The sequence below is a fragment of the Rhamphochromis longiceps genome, linkage group LG18 (assembly GCF_057381845.1).
Source record: "Rhamphochromis longiceps isolate RC_006_pf linkage group LG18, R_longiceps_female_GT1.1, whole genome shotgun sequence".
NCBI classification, from domain to species: Eukaryota; Metazoa; Chordata; class Actinopteri; order Cichliformes; family Cichlidae; genus Rhamphochromis; species Rhamphochromis longiceps.
In genome coordinates, this window is record NC_140574.1 from 18975802 (window position 1) to 18994594 (window position 18793).

The following is an 18793-nucleotide window of genomic DNA, read 5'->3' on the forward strand; positions in this document are numbered from 1 at the left end:
TCTTTTCATGAATGTATATACTTATCACTCTCTGTCATTCTCTTAAATTTGTAACTTCAGTAGGAAAAATAGAGTCTGGTGATTTAGACAAGGAGATGGCAAAGTTTGGAAAGCTAGACTGGAAACGAAAACATATTTGAATTTGAACGGTTGTAAACTTTAACAGAGGTACTTTATGGATCAATTGTAGTTGTTCTACTCCTCTGTTCAAGTGGATTATTTTGGAAGTGAGTCAACCTCTAAAGTGCCCCTCGCCAAGTTAGCCACCAAGAATGGATTTTATAACCACTGTATGACCAATGTTCCTGCAGGTAGCTCTGCTAAGTAATTCCAGGAGAAGTGGTACAGTGAAAAGGCAAGTTAAGCGCTGCAGTATTGCTGCTAACTGTATTCGGTCATATGGCATTCATGTCAGACCTTCAGTAGCCCACACATAATTAAGTGGAGGAGGTTTTTAAGCTGATAGCACTGCTTCCTCTGTTCTTTCAGGTTGTTATCACTCCAGGGTTTGGCTCTCCACATGCTGCCAGTGTTGCCCACATGTACACCACCAACCCCAGAGATCCCTCAGGTCCATTAAATCAGTGATGTTAAAAAAAAAACAGGGAATTATTTTATTTTTTGCCTCAGAGCTCATGTGGTGAAATTTGTTGATATTCTAATAAGAAACAGGGAAGGCCAGCTAGGAGAAAAATTGGATTTTCAGGCAGAATTCAATGACTTATTCTCCGTGTAGATTGCAGTTTCAGAGGATGGGACAGAATAGGTAAGCTATATGCAAAACCCATAAAGTCAACTTGGAAATTAATTCACCTTAGAAGATATCTGTGGCTCTGTCTTATCCTTATCAAAACTGTAGAAATGTTAAAATCTCCTCAAAGATTTTCTTTTCTTTTCATTTCTTTGATTTGGTTTATTTTTCTGCAGATTAAAACCAAATCAGGATCCTTTGTCTGACCTTTATCCTGTCCTGCCTAATGTCTGTTTTGATAAATGTCTGCAGCATTTTTAGCCTCATCTAAATAAAGTGCTTATAGACCAAAGGGTCTGAAACAAGATCTGAAAATGCAGCATGGGATTTACACTGCTCTCATATACCATCTGACAGGAAATGGTTTCATGATGACAGGCTCTCGGGAACAGTGATACTTTGTAATAGTCAGCTGATTTCTTGCTAAAAACAATCAACTGACATGATACACTGGGGAACAGAGGACAATACAGCTATTATAAATTAAGTCATCACTGGAGATGCATTGATAATTATCATTATTATCTACACAGCTATGGCCCTCAGTTTCCTACTTTTTTACTGAAACTGTAGGAATAAGCTATAAAACAGTAAAGCTCTCATTGTTATGTCCAGAGAATCAATGATCAGTACAAAATGCATAACTTAATACACAATAGATTAACTTTGTGCAAACCTTAGACCAAAAGTGTGGCTATTTACCACAACTGAAGATTACTACGGTGATAACAGGCTTGGAGAATGACCTCTGGAAGCTCTTTGCAGTGTTTCATTCAAACTTTAGCCTGTCTGTCAGCTGGTGATAAAACTACAAAGCTGGGTCATAAAAATGGAGAAAAAGACAAAAAAGGAAGAAGCACCATAAAGCATGTTTGTTATGCAGATTTGCTTCAGCCTCCACCCACTCGATTCCATCTCGCTGATTTCCAATTTATTTGGGTTCAGTGTAACTCAGCTCCTGGTCTGAAACCTCTACTCCACTTCAGCATTTCCACAACAGCATAACAACTGTAATTGGTCTCCTGTGGCTTTAGAGCCCCCTTGCCTGTTCTTCCATTAACACCACCACAGAGCTGCCTGGCTGCCGTCCATGGTGCAGATATATATATATATATATATATATATATATATATATATATATATATATATATATATATATATATATATATATATATATATATATATATATATATTTTTTTTTTTTTTTTTTTTTTTTTTTTTTTCTGGAATATATGGACATTTTTTCTGGAAATGTCTTGAATGAGAGTCAGACAATGGAAAGGTCACCCTGCAAAACAAATATTTTATGTCAAATTTGAAGTGAAATGAAATTCTTCTGACTTTTTGTAAATAGCAGGTTATATCAAGTAGTAACTTTGCAACTATTTTGCAATTTCCCACCTGTGAACTGTCATACCCAAACTGTGCACCTTTAGGTGTAACATGTTACTTTTCTACAACTCTGTTATTTGCAGTAAAGGTTGTCCACTCATATTACAGCTACTTACCAACTGTTTACCGAAGAAACTAGTGCAACAAAGCAGTGCCTTTACAGAATTTAAACACAATTATTTAAATAAATATCAACATTTTTCTTCTCACAAAAAGAAAGGTCTGTCCTACGTTCGTCTAATTAGCTGCAGCAGACTCCCCAGCCCAGCATCATTAGTATTTGCAGAGTGCGCCGCCACTTAGCTCCCCGTGGTTTTACTAAATTCACACTTTACTTTCTGTAATGAACTCTTTTGCATCCCCCTCCTCATTAGGCCCGCTGAATTAAAAAAAAAAAAAATTAAACTCCGAGTGGCTGGAGGGCGACACAGCTTCGCCTTTGATCAACTCTGACGGCTAAAAGCTTCTAATTGCAGCTCGATGCGGAAGTTTACCGGCGGAGGTCAAATTACGCACCTTTGTCCAACTAATAACCGCGTCAGACGCGCCCGGCAACTCATAAAAAGGTTGTGAGAGCTAAGTCTAAAGCTCCCAGTGTAGTCATGAGCTAGATACTGCTGTGAAATTAGCTCTCAGAAACGACCCATCCTTGAAATGCTCGCTTACGTGGGGCGTAACTTTCAGAAAAGCGTAGATAAGATGGCCAACAAAAAACCCGCATGTGCAGTTTGCCGATAAACAGTCTGCTTTACATCTTTGTAATGGTAAATGGCCTGTATTTGTATAGCGCTTTTCTAGCCCCTAAGGACCCCAAAGCGCTTTACACAACCTGTCATCCACCCATTCACACACTGGTGATAGCAAGCTACATTGTAGCCACAGCCACCCTGGGGCGCACTGACAGAGGCGAGGCTGCCGGACACTGGCGCCACCGGGCTCTCTGACCACCACCAGTAGGCAACGGGTGAAGTGTCTTGCCCAAGGACACAACGACCGAGACTGTCAGAGCCGGGGCTCGAACCGGCAACCCCCGAGGGGATTCACTATCTCCGAAGCGAGGCTGCGCACAAAGAGCTTTGATTTACCATTGGACAACACTTTTAAATAGCCTTACTACAGGTGGGTGACGCTTAATCTGGAGCACATTGTTGGAACAGCTGTAGCTGAGACGCATGCACTTATCGGCGAAAAGGCACATTGGGCACCTTTGGCTCTACGATTTTAGACAACAAGCGCGGAGATCCTCGTGATTACCAGCTGAGAGAGAGAGAGAGATGAAAGTTGGTTGTTCAGGCGACTTCAGGTGAATATTTTGTATTGCAGACTATCTCTATTTATGGGACCATGAACTCATCTGCAGGTGCAGGAAACTATCGCAGAGGCTCCATCAAGGCAGACAAGGTAACTTATATTTTAAATCTCCTTATTTTAAGTAACATTACTTTCCTTAACTATTAAAATCTACCAGATTGTGCAGAATTGTTTGAGCACTTTTTTTTAAAGCCCACCGATGCGTAAAGAGGTGACCCCCTCCCCCTCTTTAAGTCCTGTGGACCGAACTGTAAAAGAAGACGATCGGGTTCCTATTACATGTTGTTGAGATGCAGAGGTGTAGCTGTCTTCTGGGTGCAGTATCTTGATTCCCTTTCGGTAGTTTTCCACCTGTTTATTTAAGTATAGAATCACTCAGCTCACGAGGATTGTTCTGGAAACAGTAGGTGTCATAAAGAATGTGCATCTGATTGTAGGGAGCCAAAGACGCTCACAAAATGTTGCCTCACTTTAGAAGTTAAGATTAAAGATGCCAAATAATCTGATAAAATGTCTGCAAATCCATCCACAGCTTCTCCATGAGAAGACTGTTTATGATTTTATATTCAACTCTAATTTCAAATGTTTTTACTCCATCTTCCTTTATAGCTCAGTGGCTTACACCCTCAGAGTTCAAACAAGGAAACACATGAAATCAACAGACAATAAAAATACATCTCTTCTGACTTGTCCTGTCCTGTAATTCCCCAGCAACAGCACTTGCCTAACATCACTTCCGAGCAGCAGCCGCATATTGGAGCCAAAGTTAACTTGCATTACACCTCGGGGTGCATTGATTGTGGTTTCAGTGAGGACAAAATGCGTTTCCCTGTCCTGTGATTCTCTGTAGAGGAGCTGTGAAATATTTAAATTGTGACAAATTTGTCTGTCTCTAGGGGGCATGTCATCCCCAAAAAGGTTTAAAGATCACAGGCTGTAGTAGACTATTTATAGATGAATGTTACCCACAGTGCTACAAGCAAAGTACACTCGTTTAAAAATGCTCTTTTAAGTTTCAGATTAAGGATTGTTCATGTGTGTTGTTTGTGGAAAGCTTGGTGGTGTCGTTGCCTAATCGGCTCTCTGTCATTAATTTAATCACATTTGTGCTGCATTGCTGTGCATGTTTTCTTTGATACAATAGTGTGTAATTTAATCCTAATAAATCTGGATTATTTCCCAGTTTCTGTGTGGATTCACTCATCTTTTAGTCTTAGATTAAACAGTGTCTTGATATCGTTCCCTTGTGCTCACGTTGGTTCACGCTGGAGTTAGTCTGCCACCTGCTGGAAGCACATACTCAGTCAACATGAGGCTTCTCTGCCAAGCTTCAGCAGCCTGCTGGAATGTTGACAGACTTTTCTCTCATTACTCAGGCTTTGCTGGACTCCAGTCACTTTTACTTAAACAAATTTCTCCACTGTGAAGAGAGGCTATACCTTTTGTACACTCCATATTTCTCATATTTCTGCTGACAGCTCCGCTTACAGCTCAGTGCCGTGAAAGCCCCAAAGCCTTGAAGCTTCTGTGACCAGTATTTTACTTATTAAGGATTCCCAGACACAACCTATTAAATTCTACCATAATCTGTGGACAATTTGCATAGAAAGGGAAATCATTAAGTCCGGCCTTGGCAATCCAAGCCGCCTACCCTTCTCTGAGGACAGAATAATTTTGAGAAAATGCAGACATGTCTGCACTAAAATTCATTAAACCTGATTTGGTTGGTGTGATTCTGGCCTGAGAATAAGAGAGCTCATATTAACAGTGACTTACTGTCAGAATCTACATTCTTATTCTCATTTCCCTTTTTGCTCTCATCTTCTTTTCCCTTTCCTCCTCCTCCTTTTATTTCATAATGGTATTAATTACTAACTAGCTTTTTAAGGGTATTTATGAACCTAATAAAAATATAATAAAACATTCAACTAATGCAATTATGTTAGTGTCAGAGTCAAAGGTCTTCTGCTACTGTATTTAAACCTTACACTCCCATCCAATCAGGAAGCATGAGGACTGTAACAATATGAAATGTTACTCTACATGATTATTGTGGTTTTAAAACACTACTGTGAAAAAGTCTTGATCTACTCCTAATTTTTTAATATTTTGCTACCGAGGAGTCTTGTCTCGAGGAGACCTTTGTTGTCATTTTTTTTAAGTGGTCTTGAGCAATAGTGCGCCTGGTTTTCTGAAGGTCTTTAAACATTTTTATTTGGGCACTGGCTGCTTTTTCAACCTTTTTCAGTCCTTGCACCTGATCATTTTCAGACAACTCTTTTTTTCATTTGCTTGATTTTTAAGTCACTTAACACTGATATATAAATTATTCAAGCACGGAAAACGCACCCTAACTCTGGGAGCCAATTTTAAATTGTATCTCTAGACTCTTTGTTACTAGGAGCTTGTTGCAAAAACAAACCCAGTTCCCATGTTTTTAGCTGAATCTATAGGAAATGCCAAAACATAACTCATCAGAGGTGGTCTCAGTGGAAGGTTGGCTGTCAAGAAGTCATTCTTAAGGAAGCAAAACAGGGAGAAAAGGCTGAGGTATGCCAGATTACCCCAGAACTGGGCTGAAAATCAATGGTAAAAACTCTGAAGAAGTGATGAATCCAAATTTGAAAGCTGTCAAATCATCATCAGTGAAGGAGACATGCCATGAAACAAGGTGGCGATTCTGTCATGGCTTTGGGATGTATTTGCACCATAATGAGCCATGGTGGTGTTGACGATCTTGTCAGAATTAATTGAATTATTAATGCGTAAAAGTATCATCAGATTTTGATCAACCACACAACACCATATGGACAGCATGTAATTAGTAGCAGCTTCATATTTCAACATTAAAATGACCCCAAACCCAGTGTAGTAAAAGCATACTGGATAGTGTTCCATTGTGTGGTTTTCTATAAGTCATGGATTGGCCTCCCCAGAGAGTGGAGCTCAGCATTGTAGAAACAGTGTCATCTTGACAGAGAACAGAACAAAGAAGAGCTTGGAATTATTCCTAAAGACTACTTAAAGAAGTGAAGGGAAAGTTTGCCTAAGAGAGTTTATGCTGAACAATAAAAGTGGTCATAAGAAATACTGACTTTCAAGTTTTTCAGAATAGTATAAACTCTGATTTAACCTCAAATTCTGTGTTTTCCTTTATGTTTACACAAGCTTCAACAAATCGCTTCTCCTACTTCCCATTATTGTAGCAAAATATCAAGAGAATTGGGGTGGCTCAAACCTTTTGTGCAATACTGTATCTATGACACAATTCAAATATAAAAGACTAATGTTACGCTATCTTTCAAAATCCCTATTGAAAATGAATTACATTCAAAATAACTGAGGTGCAGTTGGCTATGATTTTGTTTAAGGTAAAATATTAAGAAGAGATTTTGCTGTTTATATAAGAAAGAAGCTGTAGTTGTTGGTCTGAAATGGACTCTGACACACACACACACACACACACACACACACACACACACACACACACACACACACACACATACAAGGCTTCGATTTGTTGGTATTACCAAAATGCATCATTCTCCTCCAGGATTCTCTAATTTTGTGTCCAATAAAAGGTCACAAAGTGTCACCACATTAGGGAGTTCTATACTTATATTCATGACTATATTAAGCTTCTGCAGTGTTTGTTGTCAGTCTGAATGCTGCTTCAGCTGCTGTTGATGTTTGTTACTTGTAGAGATCACATCCATTACTGGCTTCATAATGAAACATTCCCCCACGAGGATGCACAAATCCCACAGAGCATTGTGGAAACAAGGCTGTCACACGAACCTGCTTAATTTAAATTTCCTGAATTATTTTAGGACTCTAATCTTGTCGCACATATCGTTGCTCTGTCGCAAATTTGGAGCGAAAACCTTTTCATTCATCATTTTTGAATCATTTACATCTGATGGAATGGTTACTCAGCATCATGTATTTATGCTTAGACATGCCCCCAGTTGAATCATTGGTATTTTTTTTTTACTTTACACCACAGAGCAGAAAATATATTTCTTTTTTTGCCTCACCGTATCTTGTCTCATCTGTGGTGCCGTCTGCCTCTGGTGCTGCTCGCTGACTGACGTTTTTGAGGCCAGTGGCTTTCCCCTGAGTCTAGACTTCCTTTATTTGCATTAACTAAGAGAGGCAGTCAGACAGTCAGCTGGCATTGCTTTCTCTTTCCCAGATAAAATTTCTGTTGTTTCACTCTGAGGTTTAGCAGAGAGTTTAAAAGAGTTTGTAAGACGGCATTATAAATTTGTCTGCGGGGGTCATACAGCATGTTACCACTCAAGTGTAGTTTTGTGTGTTAGTAAGCAACACGATTGTACCTTTCATCTGTTTGATCGTGTTAGTTTTGAGTGAGCTTGTATCAGCGCTGTTTGAAAGTGTGTGTGTGTGTGTGTCAAGGATACACTGGCACCCTGAGCTGAATGTTAAGGTTCCCTGGAGTAAAATTGTACAGACAAACTTTCACTGAAATGATTTGTATGCAGCAGGAATAAGGATGAAATGCCTTTCAAAAGCATTCTGTATTCATCTAGTGAGCCCTCAGTATTTCTGCATTGAACCATTGCACTTTGAATCGCCTGCTTAAAATGTTTGTATTGCTGCCCGCAGCCAGTAGTAACCATTATAAAATGACTTTCATTTTCCTGATGCGCTCACACACACACATTTTCTGTGCACATTTTGATACCATCTGTTTATTTTATCCAATGACTGCTTTGAAAGTGATAATGCTGTTGCAAACAATAGCACATTGTTCAATGAAATGAAATTCGGAGACAGAAACAACCAGGGATGCCCAGAAGCAACAGACACCATTCAGCAGCAGTCATTTTTCACCACTAACTGCTATGCTGCGATTAGGCTCCCCAGGGAAGGCTTGCTGTAGATGAGAACCATGTTTATAAAAGCTGTCCAGGTTTTGCAGCTCCCGGCCACCTTTGAGCACCTAAAGCTCTTCATCCTGGACACAATCTTGCACTTGCATTGCTCCCTGGGGCGCAGGGTTCATCTGTTCCTGTCACCTGTGACAGATGACCTGATAGTACTCTGCCTGTAGTGAAGCCACTTGCTGATAAAGACACATCATAGTGTGACACACAGATATTCCCAGATTCATTCCTATTCTGACGAATAATGATGTTTTCTCTATTCATATCTTTGCACTGGTGTTGTAGCCTGAACTCAAACTGAAGCGTGTACGAAGTGCATACCAAGGACAGCAGCATGAATCTTTAGAATCCACAGGGAGGAGTGTCAGGGATAGGTGCCGTGGTCTGGCTGAAGGTCAAAATTAGAGCTGCACTGCACTTGATGCTGTTATCAGACACCAAGTTGTGAAGTGAAGGACACGTATAGAGGCAAACATGCATGCTTATGCGCACCTTTTCACACCTGAATGTTAGCGTTTTAGGATTTCACACAGAATTTTATCCTGTAGTTGTGAAATACTATCTCTGCAGCCGTGTTGAAAACATTACTTCTTTCAGTCCATGTACAGTTGTGGTCAGAAGTTTACATATCCTATCATGGGCATGAATGTCCTTTTAATATTGGGGCTTTTAAGGATTTCTTTGAAGTGTTCCTCTTTTAGGGTGGAATGATTGAACAGCAAACATCTTCAATGACTTTAAAAAACAAGAAGGGAAGGCTGTTCCGGAAATGTAATGTTCGCCTGTTTTACCCATTCTAAATCCAGTTTTGATATTTGTTTGGGATCATTGTCCTGTTGGAACACCCAAACATGTCCAAGTTTCAAACATCTAGCTGTTGACTTGAAGTGAAGTTAAAGATTTGAGGTAGTCCTCCTTCATTATTTCTTCCACTTTGTGCAGTGTACCAGCACCACCACTGGCAGCAATACAGCCCCGGAGCATTATGCTACCACCACCATGCTTGACAGCCACATTGTAGCCAAATAGATTAATCTTTGTCTTGTCTGACCACAAAACCTTTCTCCAGATGAATTTGGCTTGTCTGTGTTGACAACTGGAAATTCCAGCTTCGGCACCCTCTCAGTCCACGGTCAGGTGAAACTTCTTTTATTGTGGACAGTGACACTAATGTTCCAGCAGTTTCCAGTTCATGGCAGGCTTCATTGTTGGTTGTTCCTTTGTTTATCATAAAACTGCAAACCAATTCCCTCTCATTTGAGTGAGAGGGAATTGGATCTTCTTCCAGATCATTGTTAACCATCCAAATAACTTCAACTTATGTACAATTGTTTGACCTGATCTTGTAATCTGGAGTTAACTAGAAATGGCTCCAGGATACTTTCTTCACTTGTGGAAATCTACAACTCTCTTATTTGGAGAGTATTGGTCAGTCCAATGAATGCTGTAAAAAATCCTTTTTATGCTGAGAAGTAGAAACTTTCCATCCTGTAAAAATAACAGCCCAAAGAATTTGTTAAAAGCACCAAATTTCAATGACATTCATGGCCATGATGTCTATATCTAAACTTCTGACCACAACTGTACGTGGGTTGAAAGGAGAAACATTTTCAACACTGCTGCAGAGATTAAAAAAAAAAAAAAAATCAAACAATTACCAGAAAATTCTGTGTGCAATGCTAAAACACTCAGGTATGATAAGGTTTGTATGAGCATGCATATTTGCCTATGTATGTGTCCTCCCCTCTGTAACTGTGTCTGATGACATCATCAAGCTGTTATGTCCTTCTGACCACAACTGTGGAGCTGTTTCGGTATTACCAGACAAATTATGGTATAAAAATTCAATTAAGAAGCTGGATACACCATTGCAGCAGACACTTCCACACAAACCAAAACATAAACTGATGATTTCATTATCTCCACTGGGCTGAATGCTAAATCTTGTTTTCTCACTGAATCTGGAGGCCCATATGTGTATCACAGAAGTCCCTTCACCATGCTGATATATGTGATTTAAAAACACAGAAATGCAAACTGTCATTGCGATTTATACGCAATAAACTAATGTCTCCTGAATATTATTGCGTGCTATCAATTGTAGACGTTATTAATGATTGTGTTTTGACATCGGCTCTTAAAATATGTTGATGGTTGCTCATGTTCTGTGAAATCAGCAGACGCTGACAAATGGACGGACTCTGTAAGTAAATATAAGCAGTGCTATAAGTTTTCAAGCTGTGCGTGGTTAATGCTCTGTCGGTGTGATAAAACACTACGTCACCTCTGTGCTCTACAGCAATAACCACGTTGACCTTTTATACTAATTGCAATTACAGTGACTTATTGTGAGCCAGCATTATTCATAATCATAGGAGTGCATGTCATAGCTGTAAATGTAAGAAAAATGAACGCAGAAGATGACCAATCAGGGGCTTGTTTAAAGGACCCTGGGGAAATGTCACGGCATAAAATGAGCTTGTTAACAGAAACAGCTATAACTACAACCGCCATTTCTTCTATGAACTTGAAAGACTTTATTATCCTTTGGTAAAGTCACCAGAGCAATTACTCTCTTTGATGAAACCTCATCTCCTGTGGCGTGTGTGAACTACAGTTCATCTTTATCCTCAGTGTAGAGTGGCCTTAAATGCGGGTCCTGTTAACATGAAGAAGAAAAAAAGCCTAAACAAGCGCAGCTGTTCTTCTTTTCTGTTGTTGTGGTTTAATTTAAACGTTGATCGTCTTGCGTGCAGTGATTATGCTGCCTACATTTAAATAAGCGCTGCAATTCATCAGCTGCTGCTGCGGAGTTGTTGTCTGTGTGCAAATCAAACATGTAAAGTATGAGCCGAAACCCGGCGGCCATTAGAGATAAACTGCTGCAGCTGCGGGGGAAGCTTCAAACAGGCTCATGAGTCACGGTCAAAAAGAAATGTAGCTGACTTTTAATGCAAGTATTTATGAACCACCGTGAAACCTCAAACCAGGGCTTACCACAGGGTGTAATACATGCCACCATCCATGAAACTTTATTTTAGTCACTTGCCCACTGACAAACTGTCAAGGTCACCTTCTGCTCACGAACGTCGAATTAGTTAACATGTTCTTTCATCTGTGAAGTGTAAAAGTTAGGGCAGCGTTAGCGCTTTAGTGACGTTGCGCTGTTTACAATTTTGATGTTCACACAACTTCAGCATCCTGAGTTCACACACAAGCAAAATGCTGGACAGCATCGACACAAGGATATAATTCAAACCCCGAGTCCATATCAAGCCTGGGTGTGAGAAGTGGCCTTGTGATTTACTACGCTTGGATCCTGCTGTGTGCCATTTTAAATGAATGAGTTATGAACACTTTGCCATTCATGCTGTCCGTGACGGTCCTCTTAGGGCGTCTTGCCTCTGGCTTTTGTCATATTCAGCCGGGCTAGATGCAGAAGGAGAGGGCAGTTTGGCTTTTCACTTAGAAATATCACCTCTTCTAGTTTTATAAAAGCCATTTCGTCGCTACTGTCTTGTGGCTTAGTGCTACGGTTCGGTTAAATAAGCTGGTTACTCAGTCTCAGCCCTGGGATTCATTACGGGAGGTACAAATGCTACATAAATAAATCTGCAGTAGTGTTGCCTGTGCCAGGATTCTGTCCTGTCAGTGTAGCTTGATGGGTGTGTGTGTGTGCATGTGTGTTTGGGCAGGTGGGCGGAGTTGTATTTTATGATAGAGAAGACAGGAAGCATAAATATTACTTGTGCTTAATCACAACCCAGCTGCAATGCTGAGTGAAATGATCAATTTCTTGGTAATATTTACACACATTGAACACACACACACACACACACACACACACACACACACACACACACACACACACACACACACGCACTCTCAAAGAGAAAAAGGCCTAGCAGGCAATATTGTTACTAATATGTTGAGGAACATGTTATTATTTACATGCTAGTGTGTGTGTGTGTGTGTGTGTGTGTGTGTGTGAGAGAGAGAGAGAGAGATTTACTTACACTATTCAACTCCACCTTTGCTGAGTAAAGTCTTGTCGAGAGAGTTTAAGCATATTTGTGTGCAGGAGTTGAGGCAGCGAGCGAGCCAGGGAGGGAGGGAGTAAGGGTGGCAGAGATAAGTAACGTTTGGAGGAGCCTGTACCACCACCTCTCCCGCCCCCCTCCGCCCCCCTCTTTGGAAACGATGCCAGTGTCTGTGATTGATTCACCCGGCGAGTAGAGAGGGAGGCGTTCTCGCTGGGCTCCCGGACCCCCAGGTCATCCTTTCTCTTAGCTGTAGGGGAAGGGAGGGGAAGGGGAGGAGGTTGGCGGGGTGGGGGGGAGGAATTCTCAGACACCTCCAGCAGCCCCAACTTCACAGCACAAAGGTGTGAGCACAGCGAGAGGGGAAGGCAAGTGGCACTTCTCACCATGTCTGTCCTCATAGCCACCCAGCTGAAGATAGACACCAGCACTCCTTCCAGAAGGGTAAGAGGCCCTTTTAGCATGCATGACACGCTGTGGGGGAATGTCTGTGTTTGTGGGTGAGCCTCCTGCTACTGACAGAACAGGCTGCTGGCTGTTTTTGATAACAACTGGACAGGCAGGAAGAGAGCGGCGGGTCCTCATCTCCCCTCTGCCAGGATCTTGATGGACAAATGCTTACCACTTTTAATTTTCTTTCAAGAGGCGACTTCTAATGAATGGCTGGCTGCATACACTGTGGAGAATACCTTGCGCCTCATTGTTAATCTTTGTGATGTTACCACATAATGACTTCAGTTCAGCTGCTCACTATGAGGAAAAGTTAGGTATGAAAGTATGATTGCAGTGCCATATTAGATGTTTTAAAACGACTGCTTTGCATTGCCTTTTCTTTGCTTAATCTTTGCTTATGTGAAAATCCTCCAGACTTGACTTTGAGGTCAACTCATTAGATTAAATGCTGACAGTTTACTGCTCTCATGTTTGCATGCAAATGGGCTACAAGGGAGATTGATGACGAGCAGAAGTTGCTGTGCGACTTTGGTGTTCTTGAGCAATTAAAATTATGTAAATTGTAGCTTTCTGGAAGTTAGAGAAAGGAACGCCCGTAGCTCTAAAACTCTCTCCTGCAGAGCAGCGTTTAGATTTGTGCAGCACTCCAGATCACAAATACACTTACATTTTGTGCCACGTGGAATAATAAATGACCAGAAGGGTCATACCAATCAATAACTTGTGCAGGGCAGTTTGCATTAAGCCTTGCATGTCTCATACCATAAACTCCTTCAATTCATTTGTCATAATCCATTTTCAGCTCTCGTTTTGCTGTGCACACTATCTTTCTATCCGCACCCAAACACACATTTGACAGTAAATTTATAGTGACATGCTCTAGTTTGGTTTCTCTGTTTCCTATCTCCCCCTTCGATTCCTTCCTCTTTCTTCTCCCCATCATCTGCCGCCGCCACAATCCACAGCTGTAGTCTGCTGCTCCCCCTCAAACCACAGTCTATTCTACAGCATCAGCCAGCATTAAACTCCATTTCCTCAGTGACTTATCTGCTGCCATTTCAATTTGGGCTCAGTGCATAGCTTCCCTTCACTTGTAATACACTGGGAGAGTCAGCTCTCCATAAAAAATAATATTCCCCTTCCAATGGGACACATCCTCAACTAGTTTCACTCAGGGAATGGATTTTATGCAGGCAAATAAGGGCTTAGAACAGGTTAGAAATGACAATATTTCCATTTATGTGAATTTACAGTAGGAAGGTCATCAAATGATTCACACATAAAGTGTTACCTATATGAGACTAAATATGTGTCAGTGATTTGTAGCAGCTTCCTTCTTCTGTGCAGCGGACCAGAAGTGTAATGAATGCAGTACTTGCAGCCAAGAGTAATTGAAGTGACCATTGTTACATGGCCCGAAATGAGCCAAGTGTTGTAACGTAGTCTTAGGGTGTAATTCAATGATAAGGACTGTGAGACTCTGCAGTCTCACAGACTTTGGCTTTCAGTGACACACAATTCAATTTTGATAAACACTGATGGAGAAAGATGTTTCTACCCTGTGAGTAATGGCTGATCGATCTATCCATGTATCGATCGATCTATCTGTCTGTCTGTCTCTTGTGGTATCACAATACAGAAATGCTGAAAGACTTCACACTTTGCATGACAATAAGCTACAAAAATCATGATCCCTGTGTAAACAAATACCAATATGTGCAGTGCATCGCAGCATCAGTGTGTGTATTATAATAATCGTTCCAATACGTCCGTTTGATTAATTAGCTCTCTGATTTCTTTTCCCACTATTTTTTCATCTGTGAATTACATTGCAAGTGAGTGAACAGGCATCTGCTTTTCCTTCATTCATTTGATAAGCTTTGCCTCTGGAAGTCACGTGACTGGGGTAATCCATGCTGTGAAGGAAATGTGTTTAAGGTGTTTTAATAAAAACATGCACGTTTGAGGCCAGAGTTTATACATACGATGTGAGTTAATGCTTTTATACGATATATTGCTGTGTGGATGTTCTGTCCTAACTGTTGACAATGCTGCTAAGTGCGCACCAAACTGTGGCTGACCTGCTGTTGTTGTTACAGTGATGCCACAAATCTGCCCCTTTCACCTCATGCAGTATCTTCACCGACATCTATTCCCTCTGTTCTGTGCTCCCCCGAGGAGACGTGTCTTGCAGCCTGAAAACATTTGATCTGGAGGCATTTTAATGAGTTACGGCGTGCAATTCCTTCTTGAAGACTGCTTCTGATAATTGGACAAATTTGATGTACACAAGTGTATTTGTGATGATTTTTAATCGATGTGAGAGCAAGCTATTTACAGCTGGGTAATGGACTGTCTCGAGAAGAGCTTCAAGATAAAATGTATGTGCCCAGGCCACAGTGAAACGGGGCATGTAATCCGACACCGGCAGCGGGGTGATAAAGAAACTTGTTGTCATGGTTGTCCCAGCACAGCATCGAGAGAAATCACTAGTGTCCAGCTAATGCCGAATGGAGAATGGTGGAAAAATGTGATTATGATGGGCTGTAACTGAATCTGTTCTCTCTTACATGCATGTAAAGGGGTTCAGCAATTTCCTTGTTCAGCTGAGTGATGTTCAGAGGAAATTAGATATTACTGCACACCCGCAAAACATCGATTGATTGATCGGTCTCCTCTTCCATCCAATTAATTTGTGTCATTTTGTTGTGCTGTGTGGAATGCTGATGGAAAGATGTTGGGCTGCAGTGGCATTTCACTTCATACAAATACATTAATATTGCCATTGTGAGTGATTAACTAAATTTATATAGGCACCACACTACAGTATGTACTGTATGGTATCCTGTTTATGGTAATAGAAATAACAGTATGCGTGATAGTGTTGCTGTGCAGCTTAATATCCAGCTTACCTTTGTTGTACATATTTTTAAAGATGTCAAACTTTAAGAAAATAAGATCAAAAACACTTAATTCTTAAAAATTTCCAAGCCAGGAGATCTAAAACAGAAAAGAGCAAACATTAAAATGATTTTTTGTGTGTGTGTGCAATTATAAAAAGATTTACTTTCCTTTTTCTCTCTCAGATTTCTTGGTTTCCCTCTAGTCTTTCTTGCTAATAATGTTTAATGCTATTGTGGGATTTTTTTTTTTACCTTCAGGCTGCCTCAGAGTTTTCCGCCTCTCTGCGCAGAACATGATCACCAGTTTTTGGCGTTGTTTCATTTCATTCTAGGAGGAGAAAAAATAATGACTTCCCTCTGGTCCTCATATAATAAAATAACATCTGTGCATTCAGTTAGTAAAATTTCTGGCAAAGTTGGTGTGTCAGTCCCTCACTGGAATTAAAAAATAAACTCACTGAAGGGAGTTTACTGCATGGCGGAGCTTCATAAAGCCATCACTCACAGCGTCATAAAGTGCACCAAAGTGCATCGTATCATTTGAAATAAAATGCATCTGTGACGTGTTTGAAATATAATTACGATGTTCCATATCACAAGGGAGGTAAGCTTTAGCTTGCACTGTCTCCAACAGTACCATTAGCTACCCACAGAGGTTTTACTGCAGCTATCATTGTCATTATACCTGGTTATTATATGCTTCTTCAAATTTTTACCACCTGTAATGCAGAGCTTGACTGCAGTGGTGTTTGTGGGAGCAGGGAAAGGCGTAGCTCCAGTCATCTGCTGTGTCTGTGTGGAGGCGATAGGGGAGTCAAGCTGAGCCCGGGCTCCCCGGCACTGTCCTGAGGGGAGCTTTAAAGCAGTGAGGCAGTTCACAATAGCTCCCCAACAAGGTGAGGGAGATTGGAAGACATCTATCAGAGAGGCTGGGATTGATGTCAAGTGACTCAGGCCTATTTCCCAAGGGGTGCGCAGACCCAGGAAAAGGCATTTATGAACTAGGGAAACAAATGACAAGGACCGAGGCAAGCCACTGTGGAAGGCGAGAGATTGCTGGAAGCCCAGAGATGTTCAGTCCAAAGCACAAGTTTCTGCTGAAACTCCAATTACGAGGTAGACAAAGCATCAAACAAAGTTCATTACTTTTTGAATCATACTTGGAGTCAAAGGAAAAAATGAGTCAAACTCACGAGGAAGGGGAGAATGGGGAGTAACGTCCACTATCCTTATTTTGTTTTGTTTTGTAAATGGCCAAACATTTGAAATGAAAATTCTGTATTCCAGATAGATTTACTATTAATCGGGTTGTATTCATAATTCAAGCCACGAATCAATGAGCCTTCAGCATTTCTTTCAGGACTCGAGATAACTCACCATTTATAAAAGAAATTTAATTGAAACTCACTCTTTATTCAGAGTTCAAGATAGACCTTTTTCATTTCTACTACTCTAGTCAGTTCACCTTGATAACACTTTGCAAATGATTGCCAAATGAACTTGATTTCACTTAATGAGAGAGGCAAAACGGCGGTATTCAGCAGAGTGTGTGCAGAGCTGTTTGGAGCTGCGCTTTAGTGCTGCTTTGAAGTTGTACCCCTCTGAAGATGACCTATTTCCCAGAAATACAGCTCAGCACCAGTTGGGTGATAGTTTGAGTGAGAGGCCATGGCGTGTTGGCCTGTGGCATTCTTGACAGGAATGGCAGAGATTTGAACACTTTGACCCAAGAGCCTTTCCCTCCCTCCGTTGCATATAAGCCAATATTCTGCATTTACCAGAGCTGCATTGCTGTGGCCTCTGTGAGTATTTCAAGCATGAAATCACCTGCAGTGTTATGAGCTGAATAACACTTGTGGTTGTGAACTGAATGAAAATATTGGGCTGAAGTAGGGAAGGGGCATTTTTATGGTTTGTGGCACTGCATGTAGAGGGGCTTTCAAGAAAGGTTTTCATCAGGCTCTAAGAAGCTGCAAAGGATACGTTTAACCACGTTTGTACACATTTTAAATATATATTCCTTTTATTTTATCCAGTTGTGTGACTCAAATATATGCTGTGCTTCAAAGTATTTTCTGTTTTCTATCTTTAAAGAAAGAACTTCCCTCTTTGTTGTGTCACATGTGGAGTACACATCTTAAGAGGCGTTTGGTCAGCCTGTCCTAATCCAGCGCGCCACAGAGAGGCACTAGAGCTCCGTCCTGGGACCATACGCAGTCACATGAGAGGCAATTTTACAACCTCGCTCATGAAATCATAAATAAGAGAGGCTTCTTATTCTGCGCTTTCACATCGAAGTCTATACAAGCGAATCTGTGCATCGCTGGCGCATTTCTGCGCGCAAAGCAGTGCACAAAGAAGTGCAGTGACAGTAGTGCTACAGTAAAGCTGCTCTCACAGCGATGGTCACTTCACATGCAGAGCGCGTCTGCGGTGAGTACCGTCGGGCTCTCTGCGTCCTTCACACTTTTCATATGTGAGGTCAGTCCGGTATACACATAGCCGGAAGAGTCGAATCAGTATCTGTTGCTCGTTTGTTTTTGTTTGTTTTTGGACGGGGGGAGGTGGACAATCACTCGGAGTCATCTGGATGATCGAATATCTGATGGAAACTCAGCGCATCCGCCTGCCATCTCTCTGAAAGGAGGCATCAGGAAACTGAAGAGGGGAGACAACGTGTCGTGAATACAGAAGAGAGCAACTATTGACACCTACAGCCCACCAGTCTGCCGTGCGCCTGGGCAAAGCTAAAAGGACACGGCTGCGAATGATCCGGCTTTATATTGGTCTAACACTCCAACGCCGTGAGTCATCCACACTATCCACAGATGCTTATTTACTAGCCAAGTGTCTTCACCTCGTCCTTTTTTTTTTTTTTTTTGCTCCATCCCGGAGGTGAAAGCTGGCTGCCTGCCATCGGTTCTCTTCGAAGCGCAAATAAACCAAACAGACTGTCCAAGCCACACAATCAGACGAGACCTGCTTGTGACTCTGACATGCTGTAAGTTGCTTTTGTTGTTTTTTTTTTTTTAT

General features: G+C 41.2%; 1 protein-coding gene across 3 annotated transcripts in view; it reads left to right on the forward strand.

Moving 5' to 3' along the window:
- Positions 1-2027: 2027 nt before the first annotated feature.
- LOC146648096 (A-type potassium channel modulatory protein DPP6-like) overlaps positions 2028-18793 on the forward strand; it is a 107306-nt gene continuing 90540 nt past the window's right edge. The window contains exons 1-2 of one of the 3 annotated variants that reach the window (XM_085389084.1): positions 2028-3262; positions 3467-3544. In XM_085389084.1, the coding sequence (XP_085245210.1) occupies positions 3488-3544 (57 nt within the window). In that variant the 5' untranslated portion in view covers positions 2028-3262; positions 3467-3487. The other 2 variants (XM_085389085.1, XM_085389081.1) reach the window with 2 other exon arrangements.